Raw genomic sequence first — 24623 nt, 5'->3', positions numbered from 1 at the left:
TGTCCTCCCACAGTTGAACAGCACCACTTGTTTCCACATCCCTTTTCCACTTTTGAACCAGCTCAGGAGTGCCTCAATTGGGCAAGTCTGGGAAGGAGCCTGCCCACATCCAGGCAACAGTCAGAAACCAAATGGGGATACTCAGATCCCTGTCTGTTTGAGATGGATGATGGGAAATGAATTATTTGCAATCCCTGGAAGAGAACTCCTAAGGGAACAGAGAGAAAAGCACCTGGGTAGCCAAAGGAAAGATGCCCTGTAACAGTTTTGGTGAAATAAGTCTGTTTTCTTAACAGAAGTTAGGATTCTGCTCCATTTGTTACTACGTTAAAACGAGATCTTTTGACCCCTTCCTTTCCCTTCCATTTCACCACACTGCACTGCTCCAAGCACTCACTGGGGATAGGAGTTCTGCTAAGCAGAAAGGGATGTGAGTCTTGCTCTATAATCTGCAGAGGGAAACACCTGCTTAGTTATTTTGAATAGAAAGTCTATCTTCTTTTTAGGGGAATTTGCACTGGTCAGTGGAAACAGGGTATTTTGGTGAGCAAAGGTCAGCTGCTACCTGCAATATTCCACACTAGTCCTGAAGACTCCAAGGCTTCCAGACAGGTCTCTAGCAATTAATAACAAAAGAGAAGAAAATTACAGAGCAATCACACACCATTACCTCCAGAGGCATCCCCGCCTCTTTTGGGAAGCCCTTCCTTCACCATATTTTTGCCTAGGATGAATTCTTGCTGACAGTTTTTGTGCTTTGTGGCATTCAAAGGTCTCCTTGGTACGAGCTACTCATGCAGGGACAACAGAAACTTGTTGTGGAGTCTCCGGAGTAGACCCACAGACTTTATAGACAGCCTTTGGGTGAATTCTGACTGGTTTCCTCTTCTGAACAGAATGGCTGCATGAAATCCCGCAGTAGCAAAAATCGAAGTAAGTGCTAGATGCTTAATAAACTGAAGCAGGCTGCACGATGACATTCACCTCTCCCAGGCTGCAGGTCCATGCACTTGTCTGGCCAAGACCTGCCTGATCACCACAGTGTCTTATTATTAGATGTTATTGCTAATGATTTTCTGTTGGTGCACTTGCTGTTCTGAGCCTGTGTGTGAACACTAGCAAGCTTCAGGCCGGGCTAACTGGTAAGCAGGGAAGGAGGTCTGAGTGCCAGCTGCAAGATGGGGATCACCGGCTTCAGGTGCTCGGGAGTCCCGGCAGCAGCAGCTGGAAGGGACAGGGATCTGAGGGCCAGCTACTGGCTAGACTGTCTAAGACCAGCTCCTGGAGAGACACATACTGCGTGTGTCCCAGAAGAAATTTTGGTCCTGATCAGCAAGAGACATGGAAGAGGATGGGGTCATCCGTGCTATTCATGTTTATGTGAATGTAGTGAGAACTTTCGGGGGTGCTGTTATCGCTCTATGTTGATCTTTGTGGTTGAACATGTATGTGGGTGTGCGCACGCGTGTACGTGTGTCTATTGGGAATATATGCTCATCCTTGCTACTGGCTGGACCTGGGGACACAGAGCACTGTGGCAAGAGGAAGCCCCTGGTCCCATTGCACACTGCGCTAGGCTACTTCCAGCATCCGTCGCTTCCGATCTGGCACTCCCTCTTGGACGAACTCAGGTATTATTCTCTTCCCAGGGTTGGAACTACCACCTTCAGCATTAGAAAACACATCCTAATTCCTATTAATCCATTCCTTCCTTTCCATTCCTTAATTTTTATGTCTTTATAATCAGTGGCTCTTAGGTCATTAGCATCCTTTAGGTTAAAATATATATGTATATATTCTCTAGTATTTGCTGTTTCCTCTCTCTCTTTGATGTAGTCACTGTGTAGACTGGCAACAGTCATAAAGCTCTTGACAGTGTTTAAACAGACTAAATGAGATGGTCTCTCTTAGCCTGACCATGTGGTCTCAGTTCCTTTGAGCCTTTGAGAAGCCTCTCTCTCTTTGAATCCTTCTTCTCTGAACATGACTGGTTGCACTGGTCTCACACACCAAGAAGGTGCTGGGAGCTCGTGAGTGTGGGTAGCCCCCAGAATCCCTCTGTGCCTGAAGGTACACGATACTCAGAGGCCTCTCACCAGGTTCTTCCAAAATGTCATCTCCTCTTTATTGCTGCTGGAAAGGTCTTTCCTGATACCCACCAGCTTTGCATTTCATTTTTCTCTGATTGATGATTCTCCTGAAGGCATCCAAGCCTTTCTCCTCCTTTGCCGTTCCCATCTGCAGAGCCACCCAGGCTGCTGCACAGGCTCTGTGCTTAGCTCGACCATGCACTTCGTACTGTGAAATGTTATTCCATCCCTCTCCCTGCAAACACCAGGCATCTGTTTCTGTTTGAATGATGTCTCAATCCTTCTCTGTATTGACAATATGTCCTTTAAATTTTTGCCTCCAAACCTTTTCTTGGCAATGCCCTAACTTTTTTTTTTTTGTTTCAAGATATCAAGAAAACATGTTAGGCAAGATAAAATCTTCAGCTTAGCCTTCTGCCCTACTTTCATCATAGTCTTTCATTCCCTCTCCCCTTCCTTATCCACCATTCATGTGAATTCTCATTTTTCTCTATCAACACCAGAGAGCAATATTCTGAGAGAGCAATACACTTTGCCAGCAAATAGACAAATGGTTCTGACTGCAGATCTAAGCTCTAGGAAATCAGCTGCTTTATTTAAGAAAGATAATAAATCGTTATGGTGCAAGCACTCTTTGGTAGACCCTCTGCACAGTTCAGTCCCTTCTCCATTTCTGTTTGTCCTTGGTGATTCTCATAAGGGTACAAAGCCCTGCCTGAGACTGAAGGGGGGTGGCCCTCTTTAAACATAGCTATTTGCTTTGTCCTGGCCTGGACTGAGAGCATCAGTGATGCCAAGACTTTTAAACCCCTTCCTTTCATTAATTAATAATAGGTCTCACCCCAGAAATATCAACCCTTCACCATCTCAGTCAGGTCACAGAAGAAATTATTTCATACTGCAGCAGAGAGAACAGGGACTAGGATTCAGAAGTTCCTTCTAGTCCTTTGATTCTTTCAAAAAAAGCAAAGAAGAAGCGCTGAAATAAGTGGGAGGGTTTCATACTTTGCGATGAGGTCTGTAGGAGCCAGGTGGTCCACATTTAGCCCTTCCTTCTGTTGCTGACTTCTCCATGCTCAAATCACTGCCTCTGCCTACCCTGTATTTCAAGCAGGTTGGAAGTCCTTTGAAGACGACATGGCCTCTTATTTCGCATGCAAATGCAAAAAGTCTCAGAGCGATGGAAGCCTGTGTTAGCCAAGGCCTCAAAGCCTGAATTATAATATTAATACTAGGTCCAAACATGAGCTAATGCCAGGAAGCTACCAGTTATTTCAGACAACAATTGATCAAAGCCAAGAAACTCCTGATACACGTTAAGCAATCCTTTGATTGTCCATTCCTTGAAAACCCTCAGCCCACACAAACCCCAAGATGACAATTTGCCTTTTCAGTTAATTATTTCCACTGAAAAGAAACTCCCCTGCACTTCCCTTGCTTCCTGCAGAATTTGCCTCCTTCTTTCCCTCCTGCTTCTCTTACTTTCAAATCACTCCCATAATTTGCATACCTTTTTTTGGTCATTGTTCCTCCTCTGGAGAGGTCACTTGTCGGAGTGCTGCCCCTGAACGGCTGTATTTTAATTTCAATTTCCATGGCTTTGAAGCTGACATTTTCCATTAGAGAGAAAATGCCTCCTTCCTGCTGTGCACCACATGAAGCACATCTATGTGCCAGTCACAGCAGGTTGCTTCGCAAGGGCTGCAAAACCTGCTGGAAATCTGGGGAAAAGTGTCCATGCTGGGTCCTATTACTGGTGCCCAACAAATTGAGTAAACTGAAATGGGGAGAGATTAAATCGTTTGTGCAAAGCTATGCAGGAATGTCTGTGACAGAGATAGAAAATGAATCCTTGTCACAGGTGTCTCTCGTCTATAGCAGAACTCATGCTCTTGCCCGCTAAGTCACCCCAAACTGGAACCCAAGCTCACTTTTCACCCAGCTTCTTACCTCTGTGCTCTTAACACTGCAGTTACCACGATGGTCATCACCTCTGTAGCAACTTTTTGAGTTTAGAATTAAATCCCTTTTGAAAACACATATCAGGTTCATTATTGATTCCAGTCACCTGCAGGAGGCAAAAGTGAGCCAGTCCCATAGGATCAGGTGAGAAGCTCGCTTCTGCTTTGTGTTCCTAAGAGGAGCAAGCCAGGTGTGGGATTGTCCCATTGCTGAAGCTGGACAACACACTGATCTGCTTGGTTGAAAAATCCAGTTTCCTCATCTTAAATAGAAGAAGAAAAAAAAAAAGTTGCAGATGTGCTGTTCTGACAAGTGCTTCTGTAGCTAATTAATAGCTGTGTCCTGCTTAATTCACACTCTGTTTCTGGAATCCACCAAGCAGATTTCTTACATAAATCTTAGCTGCTGCCTGCACTTCTTTTAAAAGTCAGTTTGACAGCACATATGTGCTATATTTAACCTGTCCCAGTGCACTGCAGTCATATTGTATGTTAATAGTTGCTTACAGGTGTTTTTGAAGTACTGAGTATGAACGTGTGCATGGTGGTGTGTGTATATATGGATGGACGTATACATCCATGCAGAGAATGAGGGTCAGACTGTTGCCTTGCACCATGTGTGATCATTTTGCTCTGTGAACTCTATGCAATCAGTGGCTCTCAGCGCAGGGATATATGCACACATGGAGTGCTCTTGGCCAGAGAAAAAGACAAAGCACTTCAGGCCCCCATCAGAAAAACACGTCTCGCTACTGACTCTGCTTGGGACACACTGAGAAAGGAGTTTGAGCCTGCACTGATTTTGATGATCAGACAGGTAACTTTATTCCTGTAGAAATCTGGGCTAATTAACTGAAGCAATTCCTTGGTGATCTACTGCTTCCTGCATGAGGCATTGGACCTGGAAGCCTTTGCTTTCAACCTCCTATGGTGAACATGTGTTCAATGCACACCCAGCTACTCCTACAAACGGAGCTGCAGATATTTACATGGCAGAAAATTCAGCTTTGTCATAGTGCTGACTTCTCTTTTCCTCAAATTTAGCATTTTACCTAGAGAACTTAAAAATCAATGGAAAGAGGTGGTGAGGTCCAGCCCCAGTGTATCTCTATAGATGTGGAGTCATCCAGCACAACTTAGGGTCCAGCAGCTGATACCAGCACACTTCCTGCACTTACTATTTTTTAAATGAAATCTGCAAGGGGAGAAAGCAAAAAAAAAAGAAAAAAGCAAAAAAAAAAAAAAAGAAAACCCACACGAACCTTATATTTTTTTTTCCTATGGGCTGAGATTCCTTCTCCTGTTTCCCCCCAAATACAACATATGTTTCTGAGTCAAGACTTCCCGTTGTTCATGCAGGGTTATTAACAAAACTTGAGAAGAGAGAAGTGTCCAGGCTACAGCTTGTCTCAAGGAACAGAAATTGTGCCAGATGTGACGTGTCATGCTGTACTTCCTCTCCCAATTCATAAATTAAAGGGGCTCTTGGAAGCTGAGGCAGAGTCAAGAAATGCCACCTTTCAAAGAGGCAAACTGGGGCAAAGCAGCAGACTGATGGGAACCTGATCCAGGTGCATGGAGCTGGGACAGCACTCTCTGAAGATGCCACAGTTCTTCTGGATGCCATGGTGGCCATGTGCTTTCTTTGGAAGCTACTTTGCTCATCACTGACTTGTATAAACTAAATCCCCTCTGAGATGCAGGAGAAGAGATGGGAAAGGTAAAGTCCTTGCCTCCATGTGGGGTGGCTCCACAGAGACCCTTTGGGTGAAAGAAGGCTCAGTCTGCATGGTTGACTTACGTTGAGATGATCAGCAAAGAGACTGAGGAGTGACTTGAACTTCACCGCCTCATTCCCTGGGGTCTCCTCCTTGGCTTACAGCTGCAACAGCTACTCAAATTGCTAATGAGCTAGCATAATGTGTGATGTTCATTACTCAGACACGACATGCATACAATTAGTGGCAAGTTCCTCTGTTGGTTCTCTGTTCTTCTGTTCCTCCTATGCAGCCTCATATCTTAAAAGGATTTACGGGCATTTAAGACCAGCGAGGAATGATTTTGACCATCCAGCATGAAATTGTGCATGGACTCAGCTTAAGAATTGTGCTTGCCTTCTGTATTTTTATCTCCATGCCGTTGTATGAAATCTGTCCTATTGAAGTTGCTTGCCCAAATAAGGGAGCTTTGAACCCTGGATGTATGAAAAGTTCTTTAGAAAGCAATGAATGAAAGCGGGTCTGAGGAAGCGAGCATCTGGAGACATTCGCAGCATGGAGCCCCTGAGGACTCCTTGCTCAAAAGGCTACTGAAAGCTACTTTGAAGGTGTTTTCTTGTTTGTTTTAAAGTTGAAAGGCAGACTTCCCTGGGGAGACACTGACCTCTTCCTGGGAGGGGCAGGTTGGGAAAAATAGCAAGAAGAAAGCAATTTTCTTCTTTCTTTTCTTCTCTGTTTATCTCTTGTCACAAGAGCTCAGGGGTAGATATTCAGCCCTGGATTACAGGGCCCACATTCATCCTCCCTCATTTTATATCGCTCAGTCAACAGCCTAGTGAGCCCAAGCACTTTATCTGCTCAGACAAAAATCACTCGCAAAGGTTAACCTCCTGCCTGGTGCCAGCAGCTTCCTGGAAAAGGTTCTCTCTCCAGATGGCCCCTTTCCTATGCAGGCAGCCCAGAGCAAAAGCTTTAGTTTTTCTTTTGTTTTTAGATTCCTCTCAATTTTCCAACAAAGCCATGGTTCTCTTTAGGCAGTAAAACCTAGATGATTTCCCACGAAGCCCCCGTTCTGCTAGCCCATCCCCATCCCTGATCACAGCTCTCCTCGAGGGCATCTGTCACCAGCCATCCCTAGCACACAGCATAACTGTGCTTTCCCATTCCGCTTGAGGAAAACTCCCCTGAAGATCCCACAGTGTAGGCACAGGTGCTCTCAGTTTGCCCCATGATTACAACCTGGCCTGGCTGCAAGTGAGAATCACAGGATCATAGGACAATTTGGAGAGAGTTCAAGAGGTGCCTTTCAACCTGAATTATCACAGAATCACAGAATGGTTGAGGTTGGAAGGGACCTCTGGAGATCATCTAGTCCAACCCCCCTGCTCAGGCAGGATCACCTAGGGAACATTACCTTAAAACAAACATTACTTTAGAACACCTTCAAAGTAGCTTCTGCTATGCTCCTACCTTGAAGCCATACCGTGTTACAACCACAGTACGAACCAAAAACAATCATATATACACTGGCCTCCTGAGGTCTCTAGTCCCCTCCTGCTCAGAGCAGGAGCAGCTCTGAGACCACACTGGGCAGCTCTGTCATTTATGATCGCACAAGCTCAGCTGCTCCCTCTCTCCAGCCTCACTTGATGAGGACCAGCAGGACCTCCTGACACCATCTCCAGTGATGGGAGGCCTGGTCTCTCCTGCCCTCCCCACTGCTCACCTCATGGTGTGTCTGCTGGTGGGCATCTCCATCCTGCCTGCTAACACTGTAGGCTCACTGTCTGGGACACTTTAGGGTGACAACGCTCCTGGCAGGAAGGGTGGAGAATCACAGAATGGTTGGCTGAGGTTGGAGGGGACCTCTGGAGAGTATCTAATCCAACCCCCCTGCTCAGCAGGGTCACCTACAACAGGGTGCCAAGGACCATGTCCAGATGGCTTTTGAGTGTCTCCAGGGATGGAGATGCCACAGCCTCTCTGGGCAACCTGTTCCAGTGCACAGTCACCCTCACAGTAGGAAAAAAAGTTTTTTCCTGATGTTCAGGCAGAACTTCCTGTGTTTCAGTTTGTCCCCGTTGCCTCTTGTCCTGTCACTGGACCCCACTGAGAAGAGTCTGTCCCCATCCTCTTTACACCCTCCCTCCAGATACTCATACACATTGATAAGATCCCTCCAAGAAGCCCTGGGACATGCTGTCCCGCACTGCTGGTGGAGCAAGGATGGCATTGGCTCATGGCTTGGGACTGGGGGGATTGGGCTAAGCGCCTCTGGGCAACCCCACACCTCTGCAATCATTTCAGACCCTTCAGGGTGTTGCACAGAGGGCTGCCAGGTCTCTCAGTGTCTGAAGGCCACCTCCGTGGTGAGGACGAGCTCCTCTGCCCAGAGAATTACTGCAGGATAGGTAGGAAGTTTCAGTCTAGCAGCAATGCGCTTTGCTGCTGGGCTGCAGGGAGAGTTTTAGCCTGTCCAGCCAAAGTCTCCTCGCTTTGCTGAGCACACCGACTGCCGGCACGGGTAGTGTTAAGCGTGATGGGCTGCCGTCTGCATTTACCTGCAAGCATCGCAGTGGGAACGCGGCACGGGGAATTGCTCTGAGATCCAACTCGTTGCAGCCAGGCCAAGAGAAGTCATTACGCGCGGGGCCCTGCTGGGCTGTGATGGGGTCGAATCACGGCCCCGGAGAGGAGCGGTGCTGGAGCCTGATTGCCCTAAGCCTTCTGCCATCCTGTCTGTGAACCTAAAAGCTGTTGATCAGGTGATGGAACGGAGCTGGGGAGAAAAGGACACACTTTCCTGCTGGAAGATTTCAGCCATTCAGGGATAAGCTCTTAGGGAATAAATAATGCCTAGCTCAACTCATTTTTAGTTTTTTTCCTGGCAAGTGATGGCCTTAACCCCCCTGTGGATGAAGCCTTGTTCCTCTTCATCACCCTGGGCCCCCCCTTCTGCAACGCACCGGCTGCTCCGACCACGGCGCAGGGAGAGGGGCGCTGTTAAAAAGCAGACGGGACTAGCGTTTACACCTCTTTTATTAGAAATAAGACACATTCATTTGTGCTCTGAAAACTGTACAGGAAAAAAACGCTGACGGACACAAGTGAGAAAAAGGGAGGGGAAGGTGTGGAGCGGGGCAGGGCAGGGCGAGGGGAAACAGAATTAACCAGAGGAGCTGAGCAGAAAAAAGTAGAGTATCAACAGTTATTAAACAAACATTTATCTCTGTAATTACATAACACCGTTAATGTCCTGCAAGTTGGCTGGAATGAATGGGCAAATGGGAAAGGTCTGAAAGAAGAGGGCAGGCTTGGTTGGGCAGGGAAAGGGGGAGGAAAAAAAAGAATTAAAACACAGTAGAAAGATATCTGTATGCTAAAATTCATTATGTGTAATTATAATAATTACAATATCATACAACCCGGAATCTGAGGGAGGCCTTTGTGCTTTCCTGTTTCATAGAATAATTTAAAATTGGACAATAATATCACAGTTTTTAAAAGTAATCATTTTCCTTACTGTTTGAACTATTTGGATTTTTTTTTAACGTTTTTCTTTCAATCTTTCATATTACACAGTTAACGGCATGGTAAACGCCATGATCATTAAAGGTAAGTAACCCAGGTGGCCCAAAGGAAAGTAGAAGAAGAGATGTTTGCCCACCAAGCAACATCCTTCTATGGGGGAAGCATATCTGGGGCGAGTGATTGTTTTGCTTTTTATATCCATTATGAGCTTTTTCCTAAAAACGTTATAAAAAAGAAACCCACACGCACCTTTATAACTCAGACCCTGATCAAGAATTACTGTTGCTTGGCACAATCAGGCCAGGTACAATTAGGAGTTTGGCGCTGCACATTTCCAAAGTTGAGGGGATTCTTCCAAACGCGAGACAGACATTGTTGGGAATGACCAAAAAAAAAAAAAAGAAAGAAAGAAAGATATTATGTGTGGAATGTCAGTGATACTTTTTTTAATGATAAAAATATTGCACAATGCTTTTTGTGGGGTGAAATGTAGATAACCATTAGTTTTTGGAAATAGCCTTGAGAAATGTTTAGTGAAAAAAAATGTTGTTGTTTTTTTCACAGCAAAATAATAGGATGATTTTTATGAGGGATGTCCCACTTTCCTGACCAGCTCGACCTGCTTCCTTTCCTTCTGCTAGGACCACACACCTGCCTGCTGGCTGTGGGCAGCGGGGAGGGAGGGCAGGAACCAGGGAGGGAAAAGTGACTGAAGCCCAGATTGAATAAAACAAAGCAAAATCTTGCAAGCGACAGGCAAAGGGGTCGGGTGTTCCCACCATCCCATACTTTCCACGGAGCAACTTGCATCCCACCTTCAGCAGGTGGCATCCTCACCCCATGCCTGCACCGTCCGATGGCACGGGAAGGCATTCGAAACGACAAGAGCCAAAGAAAAGAAAGGTCTCGGGTTTCAAGTTCTCTTTTTATTGAAGAAAAGAAAAGAAGGAAAAAAATAGATTATTTTTTGTTTGTTTTGTTTCCAAGTGGACGTTATTCATGTTGTCAGTTTGTCTCAATGTCCTAAGGCAATATTCTCTGTATACCAAATATCTCCAGGTACATAAGCGGATGTGTCTTTCCCTCTTTCTCTCTGGCTTCCAGGGAGGGGCAGCTTGGAATAAGTTTGAGTCCGAAAGCAAGGAAAAATAACAGAAAAAAAGGATGCGGCCAAATGGACCTTTGCCAAGGCCCATGCTGAGTTTATCTATTTAACAGTCAATGAAATGACCTACATTCTTGTTGTTGGTCTTTTTTCTGTGATGCCTTCGACCCTCTCCCTGGAGACGGCGCGAGCAGGTGTTAGAGGTGTCCCGTCCTCCTGCGTGCGCCCCGGGGCGCGCGGGACACCCGCTGCGGAGCGACGAGGGGGAGAAGCCCCACCTTACCTCTTGGACGGGCCATGTCTGTCACCGTCGTGTCCCCACGGTGCCCCGCGAGCTGGCCTGCACGGTGGTGCCAGGACGTCCCGTGTTGGGCGGCGCGGAGGATGCTTCTCGGCCATGGTGCCCAGCGGCTTGGCCCGTCCCTGTTCCCGTCTTCGTGGCTGCGGCAGGGGCGAAGATCGGCTTGCGCTCTTGAGCCCGTGCTGTGCAAGGGACGTCCTGGATCGGGCAAGGATGCGTTTCGCCCGGGACCTACGGCTGGAGAGCGTCCTGGTGAAGCTCCTGCTGGGTTCACCTCCATTTTCTCCTCGCAGTGAAAACCTATCTTCACGGCCATTCTGCCACGCGGTCCCACCGGCCGCCGTGCCGCACCTCCCCGCTGCAGAGCGGGGCTCCTCGTGCCAGCGCCCTCCGTTGCGGGCCACCACGGCCTCTCCACGGGGCGATTCCCGGCAGCCCTCCCCGCCCTCTGCCTCCTCCTTGCTCTTTTCCAGGCTCACTCCCTCTCCAGTCCTACCTGGGAAAGATCGTGTTGGTCTGAACCTACAGCTACTATATTCTATAAAGTAATATTCCCCCTCTTTGCTGAGAACGATACAAAAGTTACTGCGTTTTACCAAAGGTTTCAAAAGAAACCAAACACTTCTCTCACTCGGTTTCGATTTAATTTAATCATTTTTTTTTAAATTTGTGTTTGTTTGTTTGTTTGCTTGTTTTCCGGAAAAAAAAGTCCCTTTCTCTCTTTTCCGCTCAGACCTCCGTCTGAAGGTCAATAATGTCTTGTCCCACCAAAGGGATGGTGGCCCCTGTTTTCTCCCACTCTACAGTTTTAAGTTCTAAGGGAGACTGTGCCACAGGTTCCATGTCCTTTTTAACCCATGACGGTGGGGACTGGACTTTCCTGATTCCTTCCCAGGGTCTCTTGTTTGGTGTCTGCTGTTTCTCTTGCTGCGGGAGGAAGAAGGGATAAAAAGAGAGAAAGAGAGAAAGAGGTTAGTGCCTGTGCAACAAATACCTTTTTTTTCACCTCTCAGGCTTCTTTACTTTCATATTAAAGGCAGATTTTCCCATGAAACTCCTGGTGCAAGGAAAACAGCGATTTCAGGGAAAATTGCATTTGGTGTGTAAATTGGCTATTTTCAGGAAGAAAATAATTTTTTTTCACTGCTGCCTCTAATGCTAGGCTGAATGCCTAGACATTTCAGCTTTCAGATGATCTTTTCGCTACTTGCATTTCCACTGAAAAATTGAAAACAACTATGAGAATTTAATTCTTTTTTCCTATTTCTACAGAAAAGTCCCACAAGGAAATCTAGATTATGATGAGATCTTTTTAAAGGCACATTGACTATATCGATGCAAATATATTCATTATGTATCACAGATATTCATAGGCTATGAAATTACAGCAAAAGACACTAACTAATTTGCTGGTAAACCCATCCTAATTGAAGAGCTGGATCGTCAACTCTGAAATTGAACGAATTTCCATCAACTCCGAATCAAGCCTTCGAGGCTCTATTGACTGCTGTTAGCCTAGCTTCCCACCAGCGTAGCGCCACGGATATCAAGTCAGAGAACACCTTTCAATGTTTCTGCCAGTATGCACCGAGATAAGACACAGGGGAGAGCTGGGACCTTGTAAAACAAGTGTATTCTTAAGTGCATATGTGCATGCAAAGATTTTGAATGAGTCGTTCCACTAAGCTTCTCCCCGCCACCAAGCGTGATGCTTTTCACAGTTAATTATCCCCACAAAACACTCAAACTCTGAGTGAGGAAAGGCTCCCTGCATGTGACAGCAGCACAAAGTTCTCCTGAGCCACCCATGAAGTGTGGCTCCCTGAACGTGACAGCAGCACCAAGTTCTCCTGAACCACCCGCGAAAAGTGAAGGCTACAGAGAGGGGAGGCAGGGATGGTGGGTTGCACCAAGGAAGACGAGGAGAGATGATGTCTCAAGAGGAGGTAAGGAGACACACGTGCAGGTCACATGCAGCCCAGGTTGCTCCACAGCTTTGTGCTAGTGTTCAAAGGTAGTGACCGAGGGGAGATGGAGCCCGGACCCGCTGGACTGCAGGGTCATGATTGTGTTTTACTGTAAGATGCTGCAGAGATAGCTGCAGTCATACAAGAAGCCTAGATATCCACCTGCCACGTGTTAATCCTCCTGTCTTGGGTTATACTCCTGTCCCTTCCTAACAAAGAGACTTAGTAAGTCTGTGATTTATCCTACCTCAAGTGTAAACATTCTGAAATTATTTCCATTTTAACTCAAAAAGAGAAAAATAACTTTAAAAAATGCCTAGGAAAGAGAATTGCTTAAAAAAAATCAAGTTTTGGAAAAGTATTGTTCAGAAAAATGCAAAATACTTTAGTACTTGAATTCTGCATCTGCAGTATTCATTAAACTCCGCAACATGGAGCTTTTCTTATGCTGTTGGTATTATTCTTACATTATTCCACGATGTAGCAGAATGCTGATTACTATTAATAGGACAGAAAAGGTAATAAAATCATTGACTTATTCCATTCTCCATTTTAGATATTATTAAAGAACCACTGTTACTAAGAACTGAAACCTTTTCATTCACTATATGTGTTTTAATGAAACAAGTTTGAGGCTTCCTAAAGTGAAACTTTACTTATGGTGCTTTTATGGGCCATTTGTCTGCTGTGAAATGATGTAACAAGAATGTACACATAAAGACAAAAGCACAAGTAGAGCAAAAACTGAAATGAAATTAAAAGTCATCCAAAAGGAAAAGAATAAAAGGCTCAGTCAGAGCAGCCACCTTCAATGACAAATATTTTGTTTTCTCCCACAATTGCTGTGATACAACAAGCCACATTTTTCAAAGTTAGTAATCTCCATGGCTGTATTATTTAACAGAAGGATGAACAAATGATCATATGAGTGAAGTTCATAAATAATTCCATCTCTTCTCTCAAATGAAAGTCTTTTTTTGATGACATTACTTACGGCCACCTTCAGCATCAGGTTGTTCTATTTCCAACCAGTCTCTCTTTCAATAGTCCCTTGATACCACCACAGCCCTGACCTTCAGTCTCTCCTTCATGGTGTGAAGATGCACCCAGTTGGGATCATGTACACTGAATGTGACTAGCAAACCTCATCATCATTCCTACAAAGAGCTCCTTTCAAGCTACTGACTGATAACAGATGCAATTCCATTAGAGAATGGAAATTGGGGGAAAAAAATTATGAGTTCATATCTACAACAATGGCCTCTAATCAGACCTGTCACTGAGGAACAAGACCTAAGGGTTGCAAAAATTATTCAATAGTGATATAAAACAGACATCAAACATTAGGAATTGTTAAGAAAGGAAGGTAGAATAAAACAAAAAACGTCATTATGTCAATGTATACCCCACTCTGCACCTGCATCTTGCATATTATGTGCAGCCCCACCCTCAGTCTTGTTTTGTTAAAAAAGAATATAGTGGAAATGGTAATGACAAAGGTGGCAAGTATATAGCCATGAACAAGTTAAGTCATATATTCTGTATTAGGAATGATTATCTCCACTAAGACTTTCTAGTCTTGAAAAGAGACCATGAACAGATTTGACAGAGGTCTGCAAAACCCAGAGTGGCCTGTTGATGGTAGGAACTGACTACCGATGGCAGGGATTGTCTCTCCCAACACAAGAACTACAGGGCATGACAAGACACAAGCAGTGCCAGACCAGAACGAACCCAAGGGATCGGTACTGCGCACAGTGCCCAGCTGAATTGCACAAGACCTTTCCGCAGCAGTCCGTTGATGCTTAAAATTGCTAGAATTACAAAAAGTATCTGGAGAAGCTCACAAAAGAAAAAGTCCATTTAGTACTATGATGGAAAATTACATCTTTCTGTTAAGGGCATCTCTGAGGACAAATCACTGATTGGGCGAGATCTTTTTTGAGGATGTACTACTATATGCTTATCCTGTTCTTTTATTTTCCCTAGCCGCTTTAGTTTCTGCAAGGGAAAAAAGGCAGAGCTAGACTGGCCTTCAGTCTGACCTAGTTTGGTTGTTCCTCACTTACCAAGCTATCAGTTCCACCTGCACATAAGGAAAAAGCTTCCTTACTGTGATGGTAACAGAGCACAGTTGCCCAGAGAGACGCGGAGTCTCCATCCTTCGAGATATTCAAAAGCCATCTGGATAGGGTCCTGGGCAACATGTTTTAGGTGACCCTGCTGAGCAGGGAGTTGGACTACATGATCTCCAGAGGTCCCCAGTGACTTTGAAGATGTGCTATGGGTAGAAGATGGAGTCTCGGGAGATCAGCAAATGAAGAAGGGAGGCTTGCTTTTAGTTTCCCAGTTAACACAAAACAATTAAACTTCTCTAGTGATGCTGCAAGTGGAGAAGCTACCCTGGAGGTAAATGCATCAGCTATCTCACAACACATGCTGGCAGCTCACAGAGCCATGCACACACAGCCGAACACTACACACTAGAGCAGAAGGACTCAGCGCCCTGCTGGATCTCTGCGGAGGACTGAGGAGGTTAAATGTAATCAGCCGAGCTGAGTTCTGGCAAGGACATTGGGAGATAAAAGAAAATCTTTTCTTCCTGGCAAGGGGCACCCTGGGAATCAGTGGCTGGTTCCAGGAAACAGTGCCCTTTTTCTTTCCCTCCATATGGAAAAGGTTTGGATTGGGTCTCAGCCACTTGAACAGCATATAGAAAATGGCCACCAGGCTTATGCTTCAGCTCTGGCACTGTCTTCTAGCCTTGCTGTGAGGTCTCAGCGGTCCCTGTGGGCAGGAGAAAAAGCCTAGCTATGCACAGAAAGAAGAAAAACCTGAAGAGAGGGTTGTGTAATCCAACTGTAAAAGGCGCTGGTGCTGGCCCGGGGCCTGGCGCCTCGGAGACAGCCAGGAATAGGCTGAGACAGGAGCTGAAAGCCGTGGAGGCTGCTCTGCCAATAATTCAAAGGGACAGAACCATTACTCTGGGCTGACACATTCCTGGGCTCACCAGAGAGGGGGGAAACGTCTACCAGTTCCTGCCTGGTGCCAGGGTGGCTGCACAGGCTTCTTTATCAGACGGGTGAGAGGACGGGGGGAATGTCCAAGGGATAAAACCTGCTGTGCACTTGCAATCAGGGCCAGCTGGAGACCTTCATTATCCCTGTGGCACTCGGAGCTTCTCTTGTTTGCTGCTTGCATTTTGGCTGCACATCTGAAAGGCGAGGGAAAGGATTTTGGATAAAAGGCATTTCGGAGGCAGTGCCAAAGCAACTCCCCAAATTCCTAACCAAGACAGAGGCAAAAGACTGAGACAATCTACACAGCCACCTCCATCTAAAGATAGTTCTGGCAGACTGCAATGTGTCACCCATGCTGAATGCAAAGTAGCTACGGAAAGGTGACAGGCAGCAGTGCAAGGCAGCTCCCCACACGTTGGCTTTGTGCTGCCTCTGAGGGCCTTGCTATGGTATCGGTCCTTGCTTCATCCAGTGAGGGTTGGAGAGAACCTGGATCTTGGTGCGACTCTTTTTGCTTAGGAGCTGCATCAGTGTATTGCATAAATACAGCATGGGAGATTGACTGGCTACCGTAAGACAGTGCTTTCATTTCACACTTTGGTCAAAAGCAATTAAATGTGAAAGCTGCTAAGCTTTATCTCCCTGTTTCGCCTTTTTTTTTTTTTTTAATGCCCAAGTTTTATAGTTACTCTTAACAACCTGAGGGGGAATTCAGTGCTTTTTACAGAGCACTCTGGGATAACTCCAACAGACCCAGCTACTCACACGCTGTTTTCATTGCCTCTAGTGTCAACTTGAAGGATATTTCATGACCCAAATGGTCTCTCCCCATGACACTGATGATTGTAAGACCAGAATGAAGTGATTCAGAGTTTATACTGAGGAATCTGAAAGATATATGTGGCTCATGTGGTCTAATCCATCTTTGGATTAATGTTGACGAAAAGTGATTAGAAATAGGAAAGTCACCCTGTTTTTCTACAAAATGAAAAGTTTCCCTTCCTTTGTAACAAGTTGTATGTGTAGTTCCTTCATTTTATGTTACAGAACGTTAAAGATATTATTTTTGTTCATTTAAGAGAAAAGCAGTATAAAAGGAAGCGACTGACTTTTTACTCACATTTTCATTCTGGAAAAAAAAAAAGTAACAGGGGTTTCAACTTGCATTCATGGAAATCTGTTAGGAAACTTGAATTATACACTCCCTGGGGTATTTAAAAATTTATCTTCTGCTTCTGTGTCCTCTGAAGATCAGGTAGCCTAAGCTGTAGGGGTTGCTGCGACCCAAAGTCCTGTGAGACCATGAACAGATGAAGGTGAACAAGCACTGAATCAGGCACAGGTAAGATCTTCCATAAAGGAAAAAGTGGATCCTAGGAACAGCAGTCAGCAAATTCAGGCATGTCGGCACTAGGAGGCACTCTGACATCCAGGAATCCCTTTTGTAGTCTTCCTCATTCCTTCACCCACCCGCAGAGCCTGGCTGTCCTGGGACACAAGGACCTGCTCTTGGCACCTTCTCCATGCCCACTGCCTTTCACAGGCCATTTGACCACAGCATTCACTGGTCAAGGCCCTTGTTATCTTGAATTGGGGAATTTCTTCTTCAGCTGTCACAGAAGGTTTCTCTTAACCAGATTTGGGAGCTGGCGGCTTCAATGGAGTTGGGATAGGTCCTGTTCTCCGAGGGCCCAATCCAGACAGGTAGGTATATTTACCTTCTGCCTTCACAGTTAGGTATTTTTGAAAATCTGGAAAAGTCCCTTGCCTGATGCTTGCAGAGAAAGGCAGTGGTTCCACCAGAATTAGGAACAGGCTATTCTCCAGACTATTCTCATGGTTAATATAGCTAATTAACATACTGTCCTTTTTGGACAATGACTGTGGACTAGTGAGGGGACCACTCCGCTTGGTGGACATGGAGAAGTGGGTGTTCCCCAAAGTGCTAGAAGTATTCAAGGCTCCCTCAGGAGGCAACCAGGGACTCCATGAGGGGACAGAGAGCACCCAAAGTGTGTTTTTTTCTAGATTCCTTTGGTTAACCAGTCTGAACAATCATTTATATCCTGGCTAACTTGGTCATCCTGCCGTGCAAATCTGTCATGGTTTCATGTATCCAGATCTCTTGTGAGTCACCTTAAATGCCTGGAAATTGGAACCTTAAAAGCAGGAAGTGGGCATGGTAAATTTTCTTAATAAAAGTAGTGAGAATTGTGATCATGGGTCTGAGAAGTAGGAAAATGAGCTGTGAACGGCTGGTGGCCACTGCCTGGTTTATGGAGTAGATGATAGCTGGTTAATATCAAAAGGCAAGGCAGGAACTGACTGCTAATGCAGAGGATACTGAGAATAAGATGATCTTTCCGAGAAATACTGAGTAACTGATGACTGATACTTGGGACACTGAGTATCAGATGATCTACAGGAGGAGCTGAACAGCTGATTGATGGTATATGGGACACTGGATAGCTAACAGATGGTTTACAGCTGAATGAATTAAGGTTTCACGGAATTTTCATAACAGAATTTACTGTAGCGATTATTACATTTTATGTAGTATTCCCTATAAAAGATACTCCAGTTCATCTCTTAACAGTTGTCAATTACCAAAGCTTTTAAAAAGTGCAGAGAGTATTAAAAGCATGGCACAAAAGAGATACCCTACCAGTAAGTGGAGTTTCCCTTGAAGAGGGACACACAGCCAATGGCAACATGAACACAATCTCTTGATTTTCACATTCCATACTGAGGAGCAGGCCTGTATTTGTCACAACAATCACCCTCTGAGCTCCCACACCCCCAGCCTCAGCCCATGCAAATAAAGGCTGTTCGCATGGATGAAAGTGGAATTTTCCCACCCTGGAGCAAGGCTGTCTGCTCCCGAGCCAGCTAGCAAAAGGCCAGGTAGTCAGCAACCAAGTGGATTAATTCTGTCGCACAGCAGAATATGCCAGGGAGACATACAGCTCCAACTAAAAATTAGCTACAGCAGCCCATTCCTCAGGAAGATGTGAAATACCGATAGAGAACTCAAGCTTACAGTGGGGAGAAAGAGGAGTTTCTCTTAGAACCTTTGATGAGCTTCAGACACAAATACGCTGCTTTTCTGATGGTGCAAGCAATGGGCTGGCAGCCACAATCAAAACATAAGGCGAGGAGCTACAAAGTAAGGGCTTTTCAGCCCTCCCCATGACAGAATCCTCATGCTCCAACCCTATTTGGCTTCAATATTCCTTTCTTCTTGCTACTCTAGTAGCTGCCAAAGCAAGTTTTGGTGGAATGGGTACATTCTCCTCGTATCTGAAGAAGAAGGCTAAGAAAACTGAAGACTTGAGAAGAGTTGACAAGGAATCATTAAGCAAGAAACATTGTCTAAAAGGAAATAGGGAGAGGTTGTGGAATGGCAGTAATCCTGTACTCCTTGCTGTAGAATGTATTTCTAATTTAGACTGGGTTTTGGGGCAAGTGCTGGGCCAAAACTAAGAGAAAGAGGGGACTGTATTTGAGAACCCTTTTAGATCTGAGCTACAGAATGAGTCTGGGGGCCTGTATGTGAGCTCCAATATAGGGCTCCAACTAAAGCAAAATCCATTCAAGCTGCAGAGAGCTGAAATGCGCTAGAGTAATCAGCAAGAATAGGCAAACCACAGAAATTTGCAGAGCTCTGTTACATATGGCTTTTGCTGACCTTGGCAAAGTAAAGAGCTGCTGTTTGAAACAAATGCAAAGGTAGGCACCGGCAAAGAGAGAAAGAGAGAGGAATATGTATGTGATTCAAACTCCTCTAATGGAGCTGGATCAAAGGACTCCTACCAAGAGAGAAGGAAGGAGAATCACTTTCATTGCTTTCAAAGCTGGCACTAAGCATAGAAGAAACAAAGCTCTCACTTACCTTTAAAGGCTGCAAAGCCTCGACTTTCATGCCATGCTGCTGCAAAGCACGGAGACCCCTCCTGATGTCTGGTGCAAGCATGGGAATCTAATTAGCAATTAACTTACAGGGAGGAGCAATGCTGGAGATGCTCTACACTGACAATACAGATCTGTGCAGGAGAATTCACCTCATGTGGTAAAAAGTAGGCTGAAAACAGCTCTCCACCATCCTGCTTTAATGTGGACAGCTCTCAGCTGACAGGGTAAAGAACTTAGGAAGGGTGTATATTTAGGGGGAAGTGGGGAAAAATGCATATTTGAGTCTAGATGGTAAGACAAAGAGCAGACTTTTGAATGCAGAAACAAACTTGCAGCAAGGTTGCCAGTTAATGGATTTTTTTAGTATTCAGGATGAAGGTGACTAAAGAACAACTCAAAATGATGGGAGTGCCTGAGAGGGAAGAACTCCGCAGTCTGAGTCAGTACCAACCTGACACTTCACTATGTGGCCGTTTGGGCAAGGAAATGTGCCTTAAAGCTGCTATAAAGAGATATGCGAAGATCCTGATGGCTTTGATGAATTCAAATTGGTTCAGTCTCAGCCTAGACTGAGGGGGTGGTGAAGGGTCCAGTTATTGGAACATGCTGGGGGAAACCATTCACTCCTTCTTACCTGAATCTTAAAAGTGAAGGCTTGGTGGATCCCTGATGCCAAGAGAGCTTTTTACTATTTTAATCACTTAGGATGTGTGGTGGCGGTTTTGGGTTTTTTTATGCATATCCTGCTGTGATTGACTCCAAGCCTTTGGTCCCCTCCATGCTTCCTAGCTCAAAAAAGCTGTCCAGGGAATAACTATTCAGATTTATCAGAAGCTTCAGAAATGACAACTCAGTTTTCTGCTCAGGGTCTATACTAGTTCCCAGTTTGGTCTGGGATAAACTGAAAGAGCAACAGTGTGCTATTTCCATACATGGGCTGGCTGCGGGCTGGCTGCAAGGCAGCTGTGAGGAAAATGAGCAAAGTGCACCCAGCTGTTCCTGAGTCTGCTCTTTTTAGATTCAATGTCCCTGCAGGGGGAATAGTCCAGTTTAACAGAAGCAAAGGAGTCTTCTTGTCCTTACTTGCAAAGGAATCTTGCCTACAACCTTGTAACTTCTCTTTGAGTTATTGGCAGATTTTTCAAACATCATCCCTTTCTTCCTTGCCTCATCTGAACTTGAAGACAGCAAGAAATGGGAAATATACTGTATGCCACGGTAAGGACTTCCAGAGGTCTGTCACTGCATTAAAAATCTGCATCTTATTTCCAGCTTGACATTTTCAACTTGCAGTCATCAGAACTTGCTGTATTTCAATCTACTAATATTAACCATTGCCTAGCACTGAAAAGTTAGCTTTGGGTGACAGTGCCTACATCCTTGATTAGCTCCTACAGACACAAGTGTGTGAGACCCATTCATATATCAAAATAACAGCAGCAAACGCTGGTGCCAAAATGTTTCTTATGACTACTTTAAATATGGTTAAGTTTCAGACTCAGTCTGCATTTCAGGTAGTATTCCTGTTCTCCTAATCACCTACCTTGACCTACTATTTTGGCAACATTGCTCGTTAGTAAGTTGATGACAGGTCAGTTGATGGCAGTGGGAACACAGAAATCTCAGCAGGATCTGCATTAGGCTCCTGGCCTCTACCGCAGACACTTTAAGGGCCTACATGCATGTGCTAGAAGCAGTGTGGGTTCTGCAGCCAGTCTGCAGAATCATATGGATCATATGTATGCTTCAGTAGTCTGATGAATTAAGAAAGCCTGCTCTGGGATAGGTGTAGGCTGCACATCACTGCCAGCCTGTGGCTCTCTCAGCTGCTGCTGGGAGACCTGCTGAAGCACCTGTCTCAGGAGAACTGTGCTTTCACCAGGAGAGCTCATTTAGCCCCTGGCATTGGCTCTCCTGGCTGGGTCCTGAGCAGGATGCTCCAGTGGTGTCAGGATGTTTCTCTTTGTGTTGTATCTGTCTTTCACACCCTGACACTGGGGCTGGTGTCTCCGCAACCTCTACCAGAACAGAGCCTTTTCTTCTGCATCCATTTTTCTCCTCCTCATGTCAGAAAAGAGATCTTCCACTCCTGTGCTCTTTCCCTCCTTCAGGGGAAAGGAAGGAGAGAGGTCCCTGGGAAGGATTCCCTGGCCACTGGGTGAGGGGAAAGCAGAATTCTTCTAAAGACCTGCTCCATATCTGTAGGAGCAGAGACAAAGAGGGACAAGAGTGCTTTCACACACCTGCACAGCTGCAGGCTGACGGCTCGCTATGAATGCCTCCCAACACTTGGCACTGCAGGACCTCACTGCAGAGCACCAGATGCTCCTTTCTTTGAGCAACAAGCTGTTTCCCCAGCTGGGCTTTGGGAGCAGCACACCCAGGGCACTGAAGGCTTTTGGCTGCCCTTGCGGGGGTCCTTCTTACACTGAAAATGCCTTTCAGGTGAGGGAGGCTGAATGACTCAAGCACACAGGAGTCCCTAGTTCTGTTTTCAGCTCTGCCAGTAATTATTCTGGGATGGTGAGCGAAGGGCAGTCTTTATCTTTAAAGCGCACACAGCAGTAATACTTACTTCAAGTTTAAATGTGTCAGGATACTTGGAGGGGGGGGAATATCTACAAAGAACTGATGGTACAAACCTTCAGACCTTTTCTGGAGTTTCCCTAAAAATCGTGTTTTACCACTGAAGCTGAAGAAGTTCTAGCCAATAACCACATATGATGTAGTTGGTACTCTGCTGGTGCTTTCTGCAAATCTGACAGCGTAATAGTTCATCTGAGAGGAACTGCACATCCAGCATGATGAGATAATCAGTTTTGGACAGTGCACATGAATACAGAAAGGACTAGCATTTGCAACAAAAACAAAAACCAAATCAACCCTAAATAAGGCCAGCAGCATTGCTAGGAATTCCCAAAGGAATCCCCTCCTTAGCTGACATTTGGTCTAAGTCTCAGCAGCAGCTTTCTGACCTTAGAGTTGACGGAGGATAGAGAAATTGCAAGAAGATTAGGAAAAACATCATAACTTGGAAAGAGCGTAGGACAATGGAACATGCTGCCCAGAGAGGTTGGGAAACTGCCAGGGCTGGAAACAGGCTTGGTAGCTTGACTTTGTGCCTATCAGTCAGGAGTTGCTTATTTGAAAATGAAATCAAAGGTACAGCATGGCAGGCAGGCGGACTAGAACCAGTAGAGATCCCTTCTGCTCTACGATAGTATGTGTGAAAGGTTCAAGGGTTCCAGGATCCTTAGGACCTTGTTCATGCCCACAAGGCCAGGAGCTTCCTACTGGTGAAACAAGGGGTTTGGAGTCATGCATAATGGAAAGGTTTGGGACTGGACTACAGTGTTCTTCGATGCAAAACAGAAGTTAGACTTACGCTAATATTAGTTTTATCACTTCCACCAGAAGAAATACTCCATCGTTTTATAACCTAAACATACACAAAAGAGAAACGTTTCTTTTGTTGTTACTTTAATATCTAATATCTCCAGTTTGCTCTCTTGGGGAAAACTGAAGGTAGGACATGACTTCCAGTCAGGTCCCTCATGGCAAATGGCAGAAAAGCGTGAAGAAAGACTTTTTTTCCCCCTTTTTTACTTTTTTTACTGCCTTGAATGCTGCTAAACAAACACCCACTAATGACCTCCCAATACTGATCTTTGCAAGCTCCCCTTCCTGGATTACATCCAAGAAAAGATCACAACTTGAAAAAGAATCAGTCAATATTGAAAGGCCACCTTCACAGCTTCCTTCCAGCAGTTCAAAGCTCTTTGATGATGACACTAGCAACTTTAATTCTGGATAGATTTGGATGCTTCTCTGAAATGTCCAAGACATCTCAATCTATAAAACACTCCTGGAAACATACCACAGATTAGCATTTACATGGTATTTAGGCACTTCTGATTTTACACCTATGTCATCCCTAAATAACAGAAAAAAAGAAGAGAGATGAAACTCAGTGAAACACACTGGGATTCTGGATCAACATATACTTCTTTGATCTGAACTACTTCGCTAGATTTGCTATTCCTTTCATTCTGCAACACTGGTCAGCCCACAACAACATCTTGCTATGCACAGTAGAAGCAGAGTCTTCTGGGGCCACAGTTCTAGGGCTCAGCATAACTATGCTGTGAGATCCGAATGGAGACCAAAGGCTCCCCTAGGGCTCTGCTTCCACTGAGAACCGAGCTGAACACCGTACTCAATCACCCTCCAAACTCTGGTCTTGTCTTTAAGGGAATCCTATCAAAATAAGCCCTGGAAGTGCCTCCTTGGCCATGCTGCAGGAGGCTCAGAACCGGATCTGACTTTGCTGGCAGAGAAACTGAGAGTGTTAAAAATAGCAGCACCCTGTTCCTCTCAGAGAGGGCAGGCACAGTCCAAATTTCATTCCATCCTGCCATCCTGACTCTGTTGCTTGGTTTTTTTCCTTCTGCTGGAGTGGATACAATTCCTTGCAAGCTTTTGGCACCTGCCCAGCCGGCATAACAGGCTGAGACATTACAAAGGTGCCATCAGTCTGCCCTTCCTTATCTGTGTTATCCACATCACTAACTGCACAGGTTCTCGGCATCTGTGTCTAGTACCAAACCTCTGCCGCTCTGAAAGTCTGCAAGGACTTTTCCTCAGTCTGCCACCTTCAAAATCTCCTACTTCCCTGGAAAACTTCTCCTTCCCAGGAAAGTCACACAGACAGTGAGCAGCTGACACAAACACTGTCATCCCACTTAACTAATAGTCCTCAGGAAGTGCTGCCAACACCACACCTTAAATCCCATTGCTGTGACTTTTCTAAATAGCTAATGTCGGTCATCGCCACCTTGGTCTCTAACTCAGCTCTTGCAGGTTGCATAGGAAATGCCTGTTATCTTCACCCTCTGCCCTCTTTCTTTTCACCTAGATTTCTTCAAGGTTGTTCTGATTTCCAGGTCCTAGCTATGAGTGGATGGACTCAGCACTCAGACATGACCTGAACAGGGATGTAAAGAGTAGACATTGACATG

General features: G+C 45.4%; 1 protein-coding gene across 4 annotated transcripts in view; it reads right to left on the bottom strand.

The window, feature by feature from the left end:
- Positions 1-10206: 10206 nt before the first annotated feature.
- The window catches only part of ADGRB1 (adhesion G protein-coupled receptor B1), a 279985-nt gene continuing 265568 nt past the window's right edge, over positions 10207-24623 (bottom strand). For all 4 annotated transcript variants that reach the window (XM_026113657.2, XM_064507937.1, XM_064507938.1 and 1 more), the window contains one exon: positions 10207-11633. In XM_026113657.2, coding sequence (XP_025969442.2) covers positions 11436-11633 — 198 coding nt within the window. In that variant the 3' untranslated portion in view covers positions 10207-11435. The remainder of the gene's footprint in view (positions 11634-24623) is intronic.

Source organism: Dromaius novaehollandiae, chromosome 2 (assembly GCF_036370855.1).
Source record: "Dromaius novaehollandiae isolate bDroNov1 chromosome 2, bDroNov1.hap1, whole genome shotgun sequence".
Lineage (NCBI taxonomy): Eukaryota > Metazoa > Chordata > Aves > Casuariiformes > Dromaiidae > Dromaius > Dromaius novaehollandiae.
The sequence above is the reverse complement of the archived record's forward strand: the minus strand, read 5'-3'. Positions and strand labels throughout refer to the sequence as shown.